The following is a 14,698-nucleotide window of genomic DNA, read 5'->3' on the forward strand; positions in this document are numbered from 1 at the left end:
CACCATCTCTCTTTCTCCTCCCCCTTCCCCCAATTCATCTATCACCTTCCTAGCTACCTTCCCCCTCCCCCTGGGGATTTGTTGGAGGGGGTGGGGAAGGGGGTGCGGTGGAAGTGTGCGTGCGTGTGCTTGGTAGTGTGTGTGTGAGAGAGAGAGAGACGATATACACCCTCTCACAGGCCTATACTTTGTCACACTGACGCAGGCACTCCTGCACACGTATTCATTTTCTCCCCCACACACATGCACTCTCTCCTTCATGTTCCTAGGGTTCCTGTTCCCTCTGCCTCTTCTCTTCTCTCCCCCCTGACCATCTCGTACATGCACATGCACACAAGTCTATGGAGTGAATTTGCATTTGTAAAATTGTCATTGCAGATACATTCTATTTTGTTCAAAAAGCACACAACACTCAGTCAATTCGTGTATAATTTTAGAAATTCCTACTTTGGAAATAGAACCAGCCTGGTTCAAGATTGTGATACAGACAGACTCTAACCTCACACCCTTTTTGTTATAAAACCTGAATTTATCTCCAGAATGTGACTTGAAAGAAGCTCTGGGATTTACATATTAATGAACTGATGCCTGCTGTTAAGTCTTTCACCTTTGAGAACGGGTGTAACCTATACTTCAATATATCATTTCAGTTGCGTGATATTGATCTCTCGCTATGGACTCTGTCTTATGATCCTGCTCCACAGGTACCTCATGATGGAGCAGCACTCCAAAAGCTAATACTTTCAAACCAACCTGTTGGTGGTGTGTTTTTTAACTTTGTTCACCCCAGTCCAACATAGGCGCCACTACATCATAGTTAAAACTTGAATGTTCAGGAGTAATTCAATTTCTAATAATGTAATGAATTATGATTACTGCTGAATAACTTCTCTGATCTGATTTCTTTCACCAATGTTGGTTCTTATTTAGTCAAAAGTAAATTTATTGTTACAGATTTTTAAAATAGAATTAAACATTTTTGAAAGGTTTGAGTTTTATATTTACATCACTCATGCTTCCAAATTTTTATTTAACATTCTTGATTCATAAAATGATTTTGCCTGTTGATTATTTTTTCTCATCACTTTCCCTGTTGCTGCCTGATGATTTTTTAAATCTGATTGGACCCCCTGATTCTTGAGCTGTTTGTACATAACCTGTTGAAGATGTAAAGGCGAATTGTGGACTATGGCCTCGGATCTTTTCTAAAGTGAATAGCAAGTGTTGTTCCCTTTACAGAGTTCAAGCCATTGCTATTTTATTATTCAATTTCCATGGATAAATTACTTCTTGATTTGCAATGTCTTAGATATTATAAGTTATATTACACTTCAAAACTTTCACCTTTTTGAGGTTTAATATTGCTGTTCATTACAATTCCCATTTTATATCTTAGTTATGTTCTAAGTGGTTTTACAGGCATTGTACATAGCATGCATACTGTATACATTCAAATGACTGTAAATGAATTTGGTCCAAAATTGAATTTATCTGCATAACCAACCATACCACACAACTGTTTTAGATGATTTTAACTTACAATTCATGGGGAAAACTTTATTTTTTGATGGTTGATTGAAAAAAGTTGTACTGTATTGAAATGTGAAATTGAGTATTGATCTTACAAGTTAATACTAACTCCACATTTTCATAGCACCATAACATCATGAACCAGCCAAACAAAAAGCCACTGAATAAAAATAAGAAGAAAGATAAATCTGAAAAGAAAGACAGTGAAAGTAAAGAAAACAGAGAAATGCAGAAAAAGGATGAAGAAGAAAAGTCAACAATTGAAGATGAATCCCATGGATCTTCACAAAAGGGGAAGAAAGGTATGTTTTGCACAGAAACTTCATGGCCTATATTTTCAGTATTTTATTTTAGCTATTCATATTTCATCTGCAATTTTTAAAAGCTTTAATGCTCAAACTTCGAGTCAACTAATTCCAACAGGCAGTGTTATAATCAGCATTTATATAATGCATATATAGCTGTTCTTGCTAAGAATGCAAAAAGCATAATTTCAAATTAAAGGCTAGTTATATTTTTGACACATTGGTATGATTTAGCCTGGCTTAATTAGATTTTCTCTCTCATTCCTACAACATGCCCACACTGTAACACCTGTACAAGGTTTACCATTGAATGTGGATTGATTTAAAGCCAGTTTCTGCATCATTGATGATTTGCATTCGGATACCACTGTCAGCATTGTTTGATTTGTTTCCATAATGGGTTTGGAAAATGCTGTCCACAGATCGTGGAATTCCTGAAGTGGATCTTGTAGATAGCACGTGGTACTGACTGTCAGTGGTCAAGAAAGTAGATGCTTGCAGTTGTAGAGTTGTCCTGGGGTATGATGCTCCTTGAGTTTTGCTGGAGCTGCACCCACCCAGATGAGTGAAAAACATTATCCCATCACACGTCTGACTTGTGCTTTGCAGATAGTGGACAGGCTTCGGGGAGTCAGGTGAGTTACTTGCAGTATCCCTAGCCTCTGAACTTTTCTTGTAGCCACTCTGTTTATGATGAAAAAATTTGAGTTTCTGGTCAATGATAACCCCAAGAATGTTAATAGTAGAGGATTTTGTGATGGCCGTATCACTGAATGACAAGTGATGGTAGTGAGATCGTCTCTTATTGGAGATGGTCATTGCCTGGCTTTTGTGCAGCATGAATGTACTTGTCACTTGTTAGCCTAAGCCTGGATATTATCCAGAGGAGAGTGAGATCTACAGATGCTAGAGATCAGAGTTGAGTGTGTGTTGCTGGAAAAGCACAGCAGGTCAGGCAGCATCCAAGGTGCAGGAATATTGACGTTTTTTGCGGAGCCCGTCATCAGGAATGAGGCTGGGAGCCTTGGGATGGAGAGATAAATGGGAGCGGGGTGGGGCCGGGGCAAAAGTAGCTGAGAGCGCAATAGGTGGATGGAGGTGGGAGTAAAGGTGATAGGTCGGGGAGATCTGCTATAGGTCCTATAGCAGAGAACAGAATTGCCTGCAATACATGGTGGCTCAGTGGTTCGCACTGCTGCCTCACAGCACCAGGGTCCCAGGTTCGATTCTAGACTCAGGGGACTGTGTGGAGTTTGCACATTCTCCCAGTATCTGTGTAGGTTCTCTCCAGGTGCTCTGGTTTCCTCCCACAGTCCAAAAGTTGTGCCGGTCAGGTGAATTGGCCATGCTAAATTCCCCATTGTGTTGGGTGCATTAGTGAGAGGGAAGTGTGTCTGGGTAGGTTACTCTTCGGAGGTTCGGTGTCGACTGGTTGGGCCGAAGGGCTTGGTTCCACACTCTAGGGAGTCTAATTAATCTATTCCAAAAATGGCTTAACCAGTGTCTTTGGCTGCAACAAGACACCCCAACTCCTATATTCAGTGCAGTGATCAATTAAGATGAGCATTGCAAACGCTGCCTTTACTTTCCTGTCTACTTGCAACTCAACTGTTGAGGAGCAATGAACTTGCACCCCAAGGTCTCTTTGTTCAGTAACACTCCCCAGGACTTTTCCATTAAGTGTATAAGTCCTGCTCTAATTTGCCCTGCCAAAATGTAGCACCTCACATTTATGTAAATTGAACTCTATTGGCCACTCCTCAGTCCATTGGTTTATCTGATCAAGGCCCTGTTGTATTCGAAGGTAACATTCTCTGTTCGTTGCACCAATTTTGGTGTCATCTGCAAACTTATTAACCATACCTCCTATTTTCACATCAAAATAATTTTATATAAATGACAAAAAGCAGCAGACCCAGCACCGATCCTTGTGGCACACTGCTGGTCATTAGCCTCCAGTCCAGCCCCCCTCCAAGGTCCTCTGTTTCCACGTTTGAAGCAATCTTGTATCCAAATGGCCATTTTGAAGGCATGATTCCTTTACTAAGGGGTATATTGTTCTCTCTGCTTGCTATTCTCTATGATTGAGTTCACAACTTCAAGTCAAGAAAGAAGGCAATTATTTTTGCATTCTCTTAGTATTTTGAAAATGTAATCCAGTGTTACTTTACTTTCCTGTGCTTAGTCCTATTTATCACAATCTTGAGGAAACTCTTTACACTGCAGATAGTCAACTATCAGCTTTAGAGGTTGCTTGGCTGTTAGCATTCTCAAAACACTGGTCACCAAATGATAGCTTCATGGTGTTAGCCTTTAAAGTTTTGAATATACAGTAAATACCAGGGTCATGCATCACTAACTGTAGAGCACAACTTATGTCAGTTTGACACTTAAGTATTAAATTTTGTTTAACCACTCCTTTACTGAAGAATAAACAGCATGGGTATGATAGGGTGAGGAGAGTTGGATCTTAGACCCCCCGAGGGATTACTTCTGATTTTGTTTTCTCTTCTGAGTTGATATCAGAATCATCTAGAATTTTGCAGTACTGAAGACGTTTGTTTGTTTGTTTGTTTGGCCAGTTGTACCATTGAAAAGTTCATCAGACTTGACGTAGAATCTTAGAATAAGTAGGAAATGCCTGTGCCAACTTTTGGAAAATAATTTTTCAAGTAGTCCCATTTGCTTGTTCTTTCCCTGAACCCTTTTCAAAAGTTTTAAAAATATATATGAGCACATACATATTTGAAATCGAAGTAGATCAGTTAAATACATAAATATTCCTAATTGTTTTCATATTTTCTTGAAATATTCAATATTATCTGGAATGTGCCTTGTAAACAATTTAAGGATTCAAAACTCCTTGTGCTGTGGTCAGAACCTAGAAAAGATAGAACCTCTAAATCCAACAGTTGAGGTTTTCTAGTTACTACTGAAACTGCTTCTACCTTTTACAGGTACTGAAGGATTGTTGAGCTCTATTTTAAAAATGTATATTTTAAAAGAACATTTGGAAGACATTTGCACTTTCCAGAAAGTAGGGTCTTTTTTTCTCTCAGTTTAGCCCTGTGGTTAGTCTGTCTTATGTCTTGCACTGAGTTACTCCTGAAACAGAATTTTCGTGTTTGAGTGAATGCCATAAACTGCATTGAAATAATGCAACTTATTGTAATGAGACCGGAGTGATTTATTCAACTTCACTGAATAACATAAATACTACTTTACAATATGTTTACTTTCTAGGATACCATTAATATGGGCCAAGTGCATGTAAGTGGAGTTAGTGTAGTTTAGTATCAAAAACAGAAGTAGCTGGAAATGCTAAGCAGGTCTGGCAGCATCTGTGGAGAGTAAGCAGAGTTAACATTTTGGGTTGAGTGACCTTTGAGAATTTCTGATCACTCGACCTGAAACATTAACTCTGTTTTCTCTCCACAGTTGTTGCCTGACCTACTGAGCTCTTTCAGTAGTTTTTTAAGAATTATATTTTTATTGAGGAAAAAGTAGTTTTTTTAAATATTACAGCAAGTACAAAACAATGCAATTCAAAACAAACTACGCTAACCCCATTTACCTGCACTTGGTCCATATTAATTGTATGGTATCCCAAAAAGTAAACACAAAGTGGTATTTGTCATTCCGCTACTTCTGTTATTGTTTTTGATTACAGCATCCACAGTTCTATCGGTTTTTATTTAGTGAAGTTTGATTTAGTCGGCGCAGATAAGGGGATGGTCAACAGTTGATGCAAGATGCATTTTTTTTGTACAATCAGCAAATTATTATAAATCTGCAACATCAGGTATTTTCGGACAGCCTGGTTATCCAATTTTGAAGCCATTATTGGTATTATACAACATGTAAAATTTAAAGGAAGCGTAAGAAGCCTGCTTGAATAAAGCTAAAATTGTCAGTAGATTAACAGAAACTACTTTACTTTGTATGCCTATTCCTTTTTACTGGGTTGGGGAGGTTACAAAACGATGATTTTATTATTGCTCAGAGCAGTATAGAGCGATCTGTTAATTTGCGATTTTGTTTTAGTCATTTTTAAAAGTCTTTACGTTTTACTGGTATTTTGTTAGCATAAAAATTTTTTAAACTCCTTTTACAAGTTGAATTCTTTACCTGTTTAGTTTTATTATCACCATTCATTGTTTCATATTTTTGAGCCTAAATATTTTTGAGTGTGGTATTGCATTATGGGCAAATATTTTCAGTTTGAGTTCGAAAGGCAGATTCCTGAATTTTCTTCACGACTGTTGTTTGGTTCCGATAAAATTATTTTGAAGGATATTATGTAAGTGCACACAATCACCTGTTTTGTTTTTAAATATTTTAGCGAACAAGCATAAATGGGTTCCCCTTCACCTAGATGAAGTGAAACAAGATGGGCAAGAAAGGCCTAGCTCACGTAATAGTTCACGCTCTCAGGTAGATACAACACGTTCGATGCAAAACAACAAAAGAAATGATTATTCAAGAAGTAAGTTCCAAACGCACTCTTTTTTTTGAAAGTACATGGTAATTTCATTTCTGAAACATATCCAGGATTTTAGATAGAAACAGCTGATTATTTAGATAGAAACAGCACTATCTAAAGGACTTCAGTGTAAACTCTTGCTCTCTTTGTATCTTGGATATCATCAATTAACTACATACATTTTTCTAACTGTCGGCAAAGCACAGGTAAACTTTCTCAAATGCAAAACGTCTTCAGAACATGGACACAATCTGAAAGTGTTAAAATACATTTGCCAATCTTACTGGAGCACACACGTTTCTTCAAAAAATATTCTGAAGAACAGCTGACCAAAAATCATGAAGTCAATGGAAGTTATCCAGCATTCAATTGATTGGTACAGATTGGTCAAAGGTGTCATTTAGCTTAGTTGGCTGCATGGCTATTTTACAATGCTGAGTGATGCAAAGAGTGTGGGTTCAATTTCCACGCCAGCTGAGATTATCATGAAGGTCTGTCGTTCTCAACCTCTTGCCTGAGGTTTGGTGACCCTCCAGTTAAATCATCACCTGTTAGCTGTCTCTGAAAAGATCACCCTATAGCCGTCTTGTACTATGGTAACTTTACCTGGACCTTAATTTTCCTCAGACCATCAGTAAATTGCCTGAGCATCTATATAAGTTTTTTGCCCCCGGAAAGTGTACCAAATGACTTATGAGGAGTAAAATTGTAAAGCATGACATTGGGAACTGTTTGTACATGTTCATGGTTCAGGTTAACAAAATCTCTTCTACTTTAGTATTTCCATAGGAAAAAGCATTATAATGTTTGGTCACATGCTTTAATAAAAATTGTTTTACAATGTAAAGTGCCTAAGCCTGAAAGTGTTTGCCATCCAGAGTAAATGTGCCAATATTAGGTCACCTCCCCAAAACGTGCCAGTATTAGGTCACCTCCTATCTCTAAGTAATGTTCATGGAGCCAGCATCAAACCAACACCATCAACTTGCCTGGCAGCAATTAAGTGTCCACATGGAGACAGCTTGAAGCTGTTATGATTTTTCAGCTTTATATGGACCACCTTTCAGTTGGGAGGATGACAATTTTCCTGTTGTAGATGGAAGAGGCATTAAGGCCTCCTGTCAGGTGTCCATGAGAAAATCATAATATTTTTAAAAATACTGTTAGACCTGCAAGCTTTCCTCCAGCATTCTTTCCTTTGCTTATGATTTTACAAGGATTTTGAGACTGTTACCCTCCCACCCTACCTCCTTCATATCCTTGAACAGCATTCAAACCTGCAGTGGGTTTGTTGTCCCACCAGGCTTTGGCTTCCACTTATTGGTCCTCCTTTCTGTGAATCTTGCCTGCCTTTTTTTAAAAATCGGAATTTAAGCACTAGTATAAAACACACACACTATCAAGGTAGCAAGCAAGTTAAAATACCTGAGAATTTCTAATGTTGTGACTCCTTCAAATCAATTCAGTGTGATGGATGTTATTGACACTTCTTGAATTGTAATATATCATTTTGAGTTTCCCGTCAGTCAATAATGACCAGAAAGTTTAGAACTGTGTCCTTGAAAACTGCATTTGAATAATACAAACTTGCTTTTGTGAAGGTTGGCGCCGAGATGACAAGCGCGATAGAGACAGAAGGGATGATGCTGATGAAGTTGGCAGTGTTAGAAGTGAAGGTGGTGGTGTACGAGGCAGTTTCAGGGGTAGAGGCAGAGGTCGAGGTCGAGGAAGAGGACGTGGCAGGGGAAGCTCACGTGGTAAGTGTTTGTGAATAGTATTGCAAATCAATTCCATCAACAGTGCCTCCCTTTACAACTTAAAAGTGATTGTGGAAAGTGGGTTTTATGTATCAGTATCTCCATCCAACATACACAGTAGTGGATAGCCATTCTGTTTCTGAGATTAAATGTCGTAGACCAGTTTCTGTATCACTGGTAATGCAGTCGACATCAAACCTCCAGGAATGCCTCTGACAATATTTGGAAACCTTGCTGCCGTCTCTCAGGATAATAGTTTACTCATCTATCCATACACAGCACAGCATTTCAAACAAGCATCAACCAATGTAGTGTGGAGAGAGGATCTTTGTAAAACAGCCTGGAAATATAGAATCAAAGAATCGGTGCAAGAAGATGCCATTCAGCCCATCAAAATGACACCAATCTCCGAAGGATGTCTCACCTAGACCCAGCCCCCACCTTATACCTGTAACCTTGCATTTACTTTGGCTGACCCACCTAATCTGCACATCTTTGAACTGTGGGAGGAAACCAGAGCACCCAGTGAAAATCCATGGGGCAACTGTACAGCTCTACACGGTATCAAGAACCCAGATTCAGTTCTGGTATTGGGTAACTATTTGTGAGACAATAGTGGTAACCACTGAGCCACTGTGCCCTAAAAGTTTGTCCCCCTACCCTGTCAGCGCCCCTCAGAACATGGTACAATTTAATCAGATCCCTACCTCAGCACCTTTTCTGCTCTAAGGAAAAGATCTATAACCGATCTGGTCTCCACAGGTGAACTGCTTCAGCACAGGCAATATCTTGACCAATGACTAATGTTTAGGAAAACTGTGTTGTAATGCCCTGGCTTACTACTGTTTCATGTCAGAGTCTAGGGTTGCACATGGCACTTGACTGCTACATTTTAAGTATCCATAGTAGCAATTATTCACTCACATATACAACATGGCTGGCCCCATATAGAACATATCAAAGTTTATCTTATTTCGGACATTGCTTGTTGTCATGGATGTGCAGCCACCTTACTAAGACTAAACAGGTAGTGGGTTTTGAGAAGACTTGTAGCTCAGGTTAAAGTTCTGGATGTAAGTTTGCTCTCTGAGCTGGAAAGGTTGTTTTCCGACACTCCATCACCAGACTGGGTAACACTATCAACGAGCCTGAAAACGAACTTTCCAGCTCAGTGACTAAACAGGTAATTTGATTTCTGGGAGTCTGCTACTTGACCTATTTGAATTCCATAAACTGCATAATCTAGTTATAAGCTCTGTTCAGAATTTAAGTGGTTGGCCTTTTGGCTGAGGAGCAGATTACCAGCCTGTGTTCATGATGAATGATTCATGATTGAATATACTGGTTTTTGTGTGAAAAGGACGTTCTTATTACATACAATTATAAAGAATGTTCCACGATTCTTGCAATTTTTGTTCATTGTTTTCATGGGGTAAAACGGATGACTTAATCAAATTAAGGGTTAGAGTGAGTTAACTTCATTAAACAGATTTTTGATAGTTTCCGAAGAGATTCCAGATGTCATTAATTTTGATATTTCACCGTTTTTTATCGGTGATTGAGAAAATTCTATTTTAAATGAAGGAATTTAAGGTTTCCATCATAGAAGTTATAATACTTCTAGGCTGAGATACTGAAACAAAGCTGTAGGTATCATATTTAATAATATATGCTGTGCAAAAATACATATAATTCTGTGAAATGATTGCACAAAGCGTAAGATTTGAAGCTATGTATGATTAACTTGCAAATATAACTTTGGATAATGCAACTGATTTAGATTACTTTTTTTCCCTCAGTGAATTATGACTATCCATATGGGTACAAGCAATCGTATGATACCTCTGACCAGTATGTACCAGAATACAACACTAACATGATGTACTATTATGACGATGGAAGTGGAGCACAGATGTACACAGTGGATGAAACCTTACTGAAGGAGTACATTAAACGACAGATGTATGTGACATTATTGCGATGCTTTCCTAATGATAGCCCAGCTGGGTAAATGTTTTAACTCAGGTAATTTTTGTTTTTAGTGAGTACTACTTCAGTACAGAAAATCTGGAAAGAGATTTTTTCCTACGGAGAAAGATGGATGAACAAGGTTTCCTACCCATTTCTCTGATTGCTAGTTTCCACCGGGTGCAAGCTCTAACTACAGATGTAAATCTCATTTTGGAGGTAATGACTGACTGTTTTGTAATGTAAAATGCCAAAAATGGTTTGAACTTTGTAATTGTTTGTCTTCTGCCTACTAGCCATCACCCCATGCTCCTTGACCTATGTGTACTCCAACTTGCGATTGCCTTAATTCGAAAATTTTTAACCTTGCTTTCAAGACCTTCCATGACTTCATGCCTCCCTATTTTTGTAACTTCTCCAGCACTGTAACATCCCCAAGCTGTCTGAGCTCCTCTAATTCTGGCTCCTTGTATCTTCAAATTATATCAATGCAATATGAAGTACCTTGGAATGCATCATTATGTTCAAGGTTAATATTGCATATTTTTGTTATAAAAGAAAAAGCGCATGCCTTTGAAAGGAAGTTACTTTTAATCAGACTGAAAATGATTAATTAAATTAAAATTAAAGTTAATTTATTGAAATATCTTGTTTTCGATGAAGCATATCATTTTTGTTCTAAATGAAACATAATAAAAAACTTGGCAGCAATGTGCTTCAGCCATTAATGAGTTGGCTGCATGGTTGGTTGATCTTGGCATCTATTTGAATGGTTGGGGTGTGGAGGGAGCATAGACATGTTGGCTGGGACACGAGAGTGTTCTATTTAAATAATGTCATGGAATCTTATGATTACTTAAATGAGTAGGCATAATCTAAATTCATCCAATTGAGCTAGTGTAGCAACTTCCTGAATTACATTACATAAGTATCAACTTCAGTCATTGATCAAATCCTGTACGAAGGCTCAGAGGAGAGGATGTCAACTGATGGTCAAAAAGACAATGGGCTTTGAATGAAAGTATACAATGGTACAAATTTGTATTTTGTAGGGTTGAATTTCCTCAAATTTTGAGCACTGCTTTTAGCAAAATGTGCAGTGTTTTCAAAATGCAAGAAATATTGATGTGGCGCAACTAAAAAGGAATTGATTGTATTTTAAACTGCTGTCATCATGTATATTTTTGAAAACTTGAATTTGTGTCAAGAAATTGACTAACTGTATATGTATGTAGCATTCTTGTTTATGGAACAGTACAATAAGCATGGCAGTATACCTGACTGCCACACATAGATATGAAATGCCAATCTCTTCACTACTGAAGTCAGTCCTAAGGCAGGTATCCTTTGAATTTTATTCACAGCCAGTTTGTGTTTGTAGTTTGCCTTTACTTTACTGAATATAAGATTTTTTTCTGAATTTCGCATTCATCCATGTTTCCTCCTGAGTAGTGGCCGTAACTCATGCCAGTTTATACAAGAAAATTATTTGCGGTTTTATTTCTTAATTTTTCTTTAAAACTTAGTTTAGAGTGTTGTAATTTTGACAGTTATTTTGATGGATTTTGAAATGTTTTCTGAAGTTTGACAAAGTTTGATTTGCTTAATTATTGCCATTTTATTAGGACTGTTTTGCTCGGATTGTCAGTGAGATACTTAGCATGTTTTGCAGGCTTTAGCTCCTGTTCCAGTTAAATCATTTCTTGATGCTTGGCTGTCTATGTAATGGAAAGACTGTTAAGAGATTGAGATGCGAGAGAAGCAGAAATCAATAGACCCTGAGCATGTTACACAGAGAGAGCCTCCACTTTATCAGTGCTTTCTGCTTAAAGTATGCTGGCTTAATTTCAACCCATGTTGATTTAAACTTGGAAAATATAATTAATTCCTTCCATCACTGAAGATTTAACTCATGTTATTCAATACTTAGAGCTCTGAAACCTAATTCAGACTTAAAAGTCACATATGTCTAAAAGTAATGTAATGTATTGAAAGAGGAATAAGGTAGGCATTGAAGGATGGGAAGTCGTAATAATTCCGTCCTGCTAAGAAGTAAACTTGTAAGTTTCAACGTACATGCAAGTATTTAATAGTGAAAATATTTTCCCAAAACTTTAATGTTCCAGTGTATAATACAAAATTATTCTCACTCGGTGCAAATTTAAATGGAGTTCTTTATTTCTGATATGCCTTAAGATTTTCCTCATTTAAATTTTCATCCTGGTAAATTCGACATTTTCCATTCTGTGATGTGGCCCCCAGGACTGCATACACTACTCCCTGACAGTGATCTAGCCATTGTCATAGATTTAGCCTTGCCTCAATGTGATGTTCTGAAACTTGTTGAGTTTTCAGAATAAATTAATCTTTAATCTGTCTTAAATTTCAAACAGCATCAGAGCACAACATATGAGGTATACCAAAATTTGTTATGTCGATGGTCCCAGATTGGCTGAAGTGAGTGTATTTGGTTGATTCATTATAAGCCTGCAAAGGTGACCACTAAACATTGTTGAGAGAATTAGTTTTAAAGCAATAGGTGTCAATAGGAAAAGTGACATTATCCCTCATGTCCACCAAAAAGCAGAGCAGTTTGTGTTACAAAGCCAACTTAATGGATTGTACTGTCTGTCATTTGTAACATTGTCTTAGGAAGTGATATTAACTAAAGACACGAGCAAGCAAGTTTTGAAGTAGAAAAAGGGTGATCCTTGACTGATGAAGTAACCATAAAGTTTTTAAGTGTGTAAAGGCAAAAAATCTTTATTTTCTCTTATCTGCGTCAATGAGTTGCATAGAACAGAACACTCGTTTCTTCCCACCCTTTCGTTTGTAATGAACTTTGTCCTGTTCTTAAAATTACATTTGCGTGTATTTAAGAAAATATCTCGTGTCTCATAGCGAAGATGCTTTCTGGTAAGGGAAAATTAATTTTGAGGAAAATAAGCCAACCGTAGTTAACCAAGGAAGTTGAGGACAGTAGCCAATTGCGTGCTTTTCTTTCAATGTGCCAAGGATTAGTGGGAAGCGAGAGGTTTGGGAAAGTTTTAAAACCAACAGAACATGCCCAAGATAAACATTTCAGGGTTAACATGCAAGTAATATAGGGATGGACAGCATGAGCTGCTTTAAATTTGTAAGAAGAAAGGGAGAGGCCAAAGTATACAGGCCCTTTCGTGATCGAGAATGGGGAAATAATAATGGGGAGCCAAGAAATGGCAGAAGAGTTGAACAACTACTTTGCATCAGTGTGCATGGTTGAGGACACTAATATCACTCCCAAGTTGCCAAATCAAGTGCTAAGAGAGAAAATAAATACAATTACTGTCACTTGAGAAAGAGTCTGGTAAGCCTTTATTATGCACTCTCCATAGCCAGAAAATCCTTCCTCTGATAAGGAGGCCAAAACAGCACACAATACTCTGAGGTCTGGTCTCAGCATGGTCCTATATAATTGCAATAAGAGACATCCCTGTTATTTTCAAATCCTCCCACTGTGAAGGCCAACATACCACTTGCCTTGTTCATTACTTGTTACACCTACACATTTGCTTTCAGTGACTGTTGTACAAGGGCACCCAAGTCTTATTGCACCTCCCCCTTTCCCAATCTATCTTCATTCAGATCCTTTGGTTTTGCAACCAAAGTGGGTAACCTCCCATTTATTCGTTCTGCCCAACCCCCCCCAATTTACCCATCAGCTAAACTTGTCTAAATCACCCTGAAGTATCTCTGCATCCTCCTCATGCTACCTTCAGCTTTGTCATGTGCAAACTTAAGATAATACTTTGATTTAGTTTGCTCATCTAAATCATATCTACAGTATGAATAGCTAAAGTCCTAACACTGATCCCTTCTCTACCCCCATGAGTCACTGGCTCCCAGAGGAATAGGAAAAGGCCAATTTGATCTTGCTCTGTTTGCTGACTGCCATTCAGTTGTGTATTGACAGACACAGAACTCCCAATCCCATGTGTTTTATTTTTTGTGCTAAAAGCCTTCTGAAATTCCAAGTAAACTGTATCTACTGTGCAGCCATGTCCCCCACCCACTCACCCAAAATCATAATGTGGAAGTTGTATGGTGCAGTACATTGGTGACACATCTTTTTGAAAAGAGCATAGCATTTAAAAAGTGCTCATATCGGACAAATAACAAAAGCCATTGATTACTTCTGGGACTTTCCCATGTGTTAACTTAGACTATTCTGAACTTTTGTAATTGTGATATGTTAGCTAAACTGTCTTCCCTGGTTTTGATCATTTTGATTCTTTAATCAATTTGAGGGCAAACCTAATTAAAACTGAAATTAATTTAATGATCTGTCATTCAAATCTTTTAGTCTGCATTTACTAATGCTATTGCTGTGTTTTCAGGCATTAAAAGGAAGTACAGAGGTGCAAATTGTGGACCAGAAAATGAGGAAAAAAGAGAGTCCTGAGAAATGGCCTATTCCAGGCCCACCTGTTTCTGACATTCCAAGAACTGACTTTTCCCGTTTAATTAACTGCCCAGAATTTGTACCTGGGCAGATGTATGGCTCTCAAACTGGTAAGTGTACTGCACAGTGTTTCATTTAAAATATGAGCCTAGTGTCATTGATAATGCACACGCCTCGAGTGTTGCTGTTTTACACCTCTGCTAATGTTAGTATC

The 14,698-nt window shown here is 38.0% G+C and overlaps 1 protein-coding gene across 3 annotated transcripts in view; it reads left to right on the forward strand.

Annotated features, from left to right (window-relative positions):
• LOC132833249 (la-related protein 1B-like) overlaps nt 1–14,698 on the forward strand; it is a 109,565-nt gene that overhangs the window by 46,283 nt on the left and 48,584 nt on the right. For all 3 annotated transcript variants that reach the window (XM_060851369.1, XM_060851370.1, XM_060851372.1), the window contains exons 5-10: nt 1,655–1,832; nt 6,178–6,321; nt 7,920–8,075; nt 9,875–10,037; nt 10,118–10,262; nt 14,420–14,594. In XM_060851369.1, the coding sequence (XP_060707352.1) occupies nt 1,655–1,832; nt 6,178–6,321; nt 7,920–8,075; nt 9,875–10,037; nt 10,118–10,262; nt 14,420–14,594 (961 nt within the window). The remainder of the gene's footprint in view (nt 1–1,654; nt 1,833–6,177; nt 6,322–7,919; nt 8,076–9,874; nt 10,038–10,117; nt 10,263–14,419; nt 14,595–14,698) is intronic.

This window comes from Hemiscyllium ocellatum, chromosome 36, assembly GCF_020745735.1.
Source record: "Hemiscyllium ocellatum isolate sHemOce1 chromosome 36, sHemOce1.pat.X.cur, whole genome shotgun sequence".
NCBI lineage: Eukaryota > Metazoa > Chordata > Chondrichthyes > Orectolobiformes > Hemiscylliidae > Hemiscyllium > Hemiscyllium ocellatum.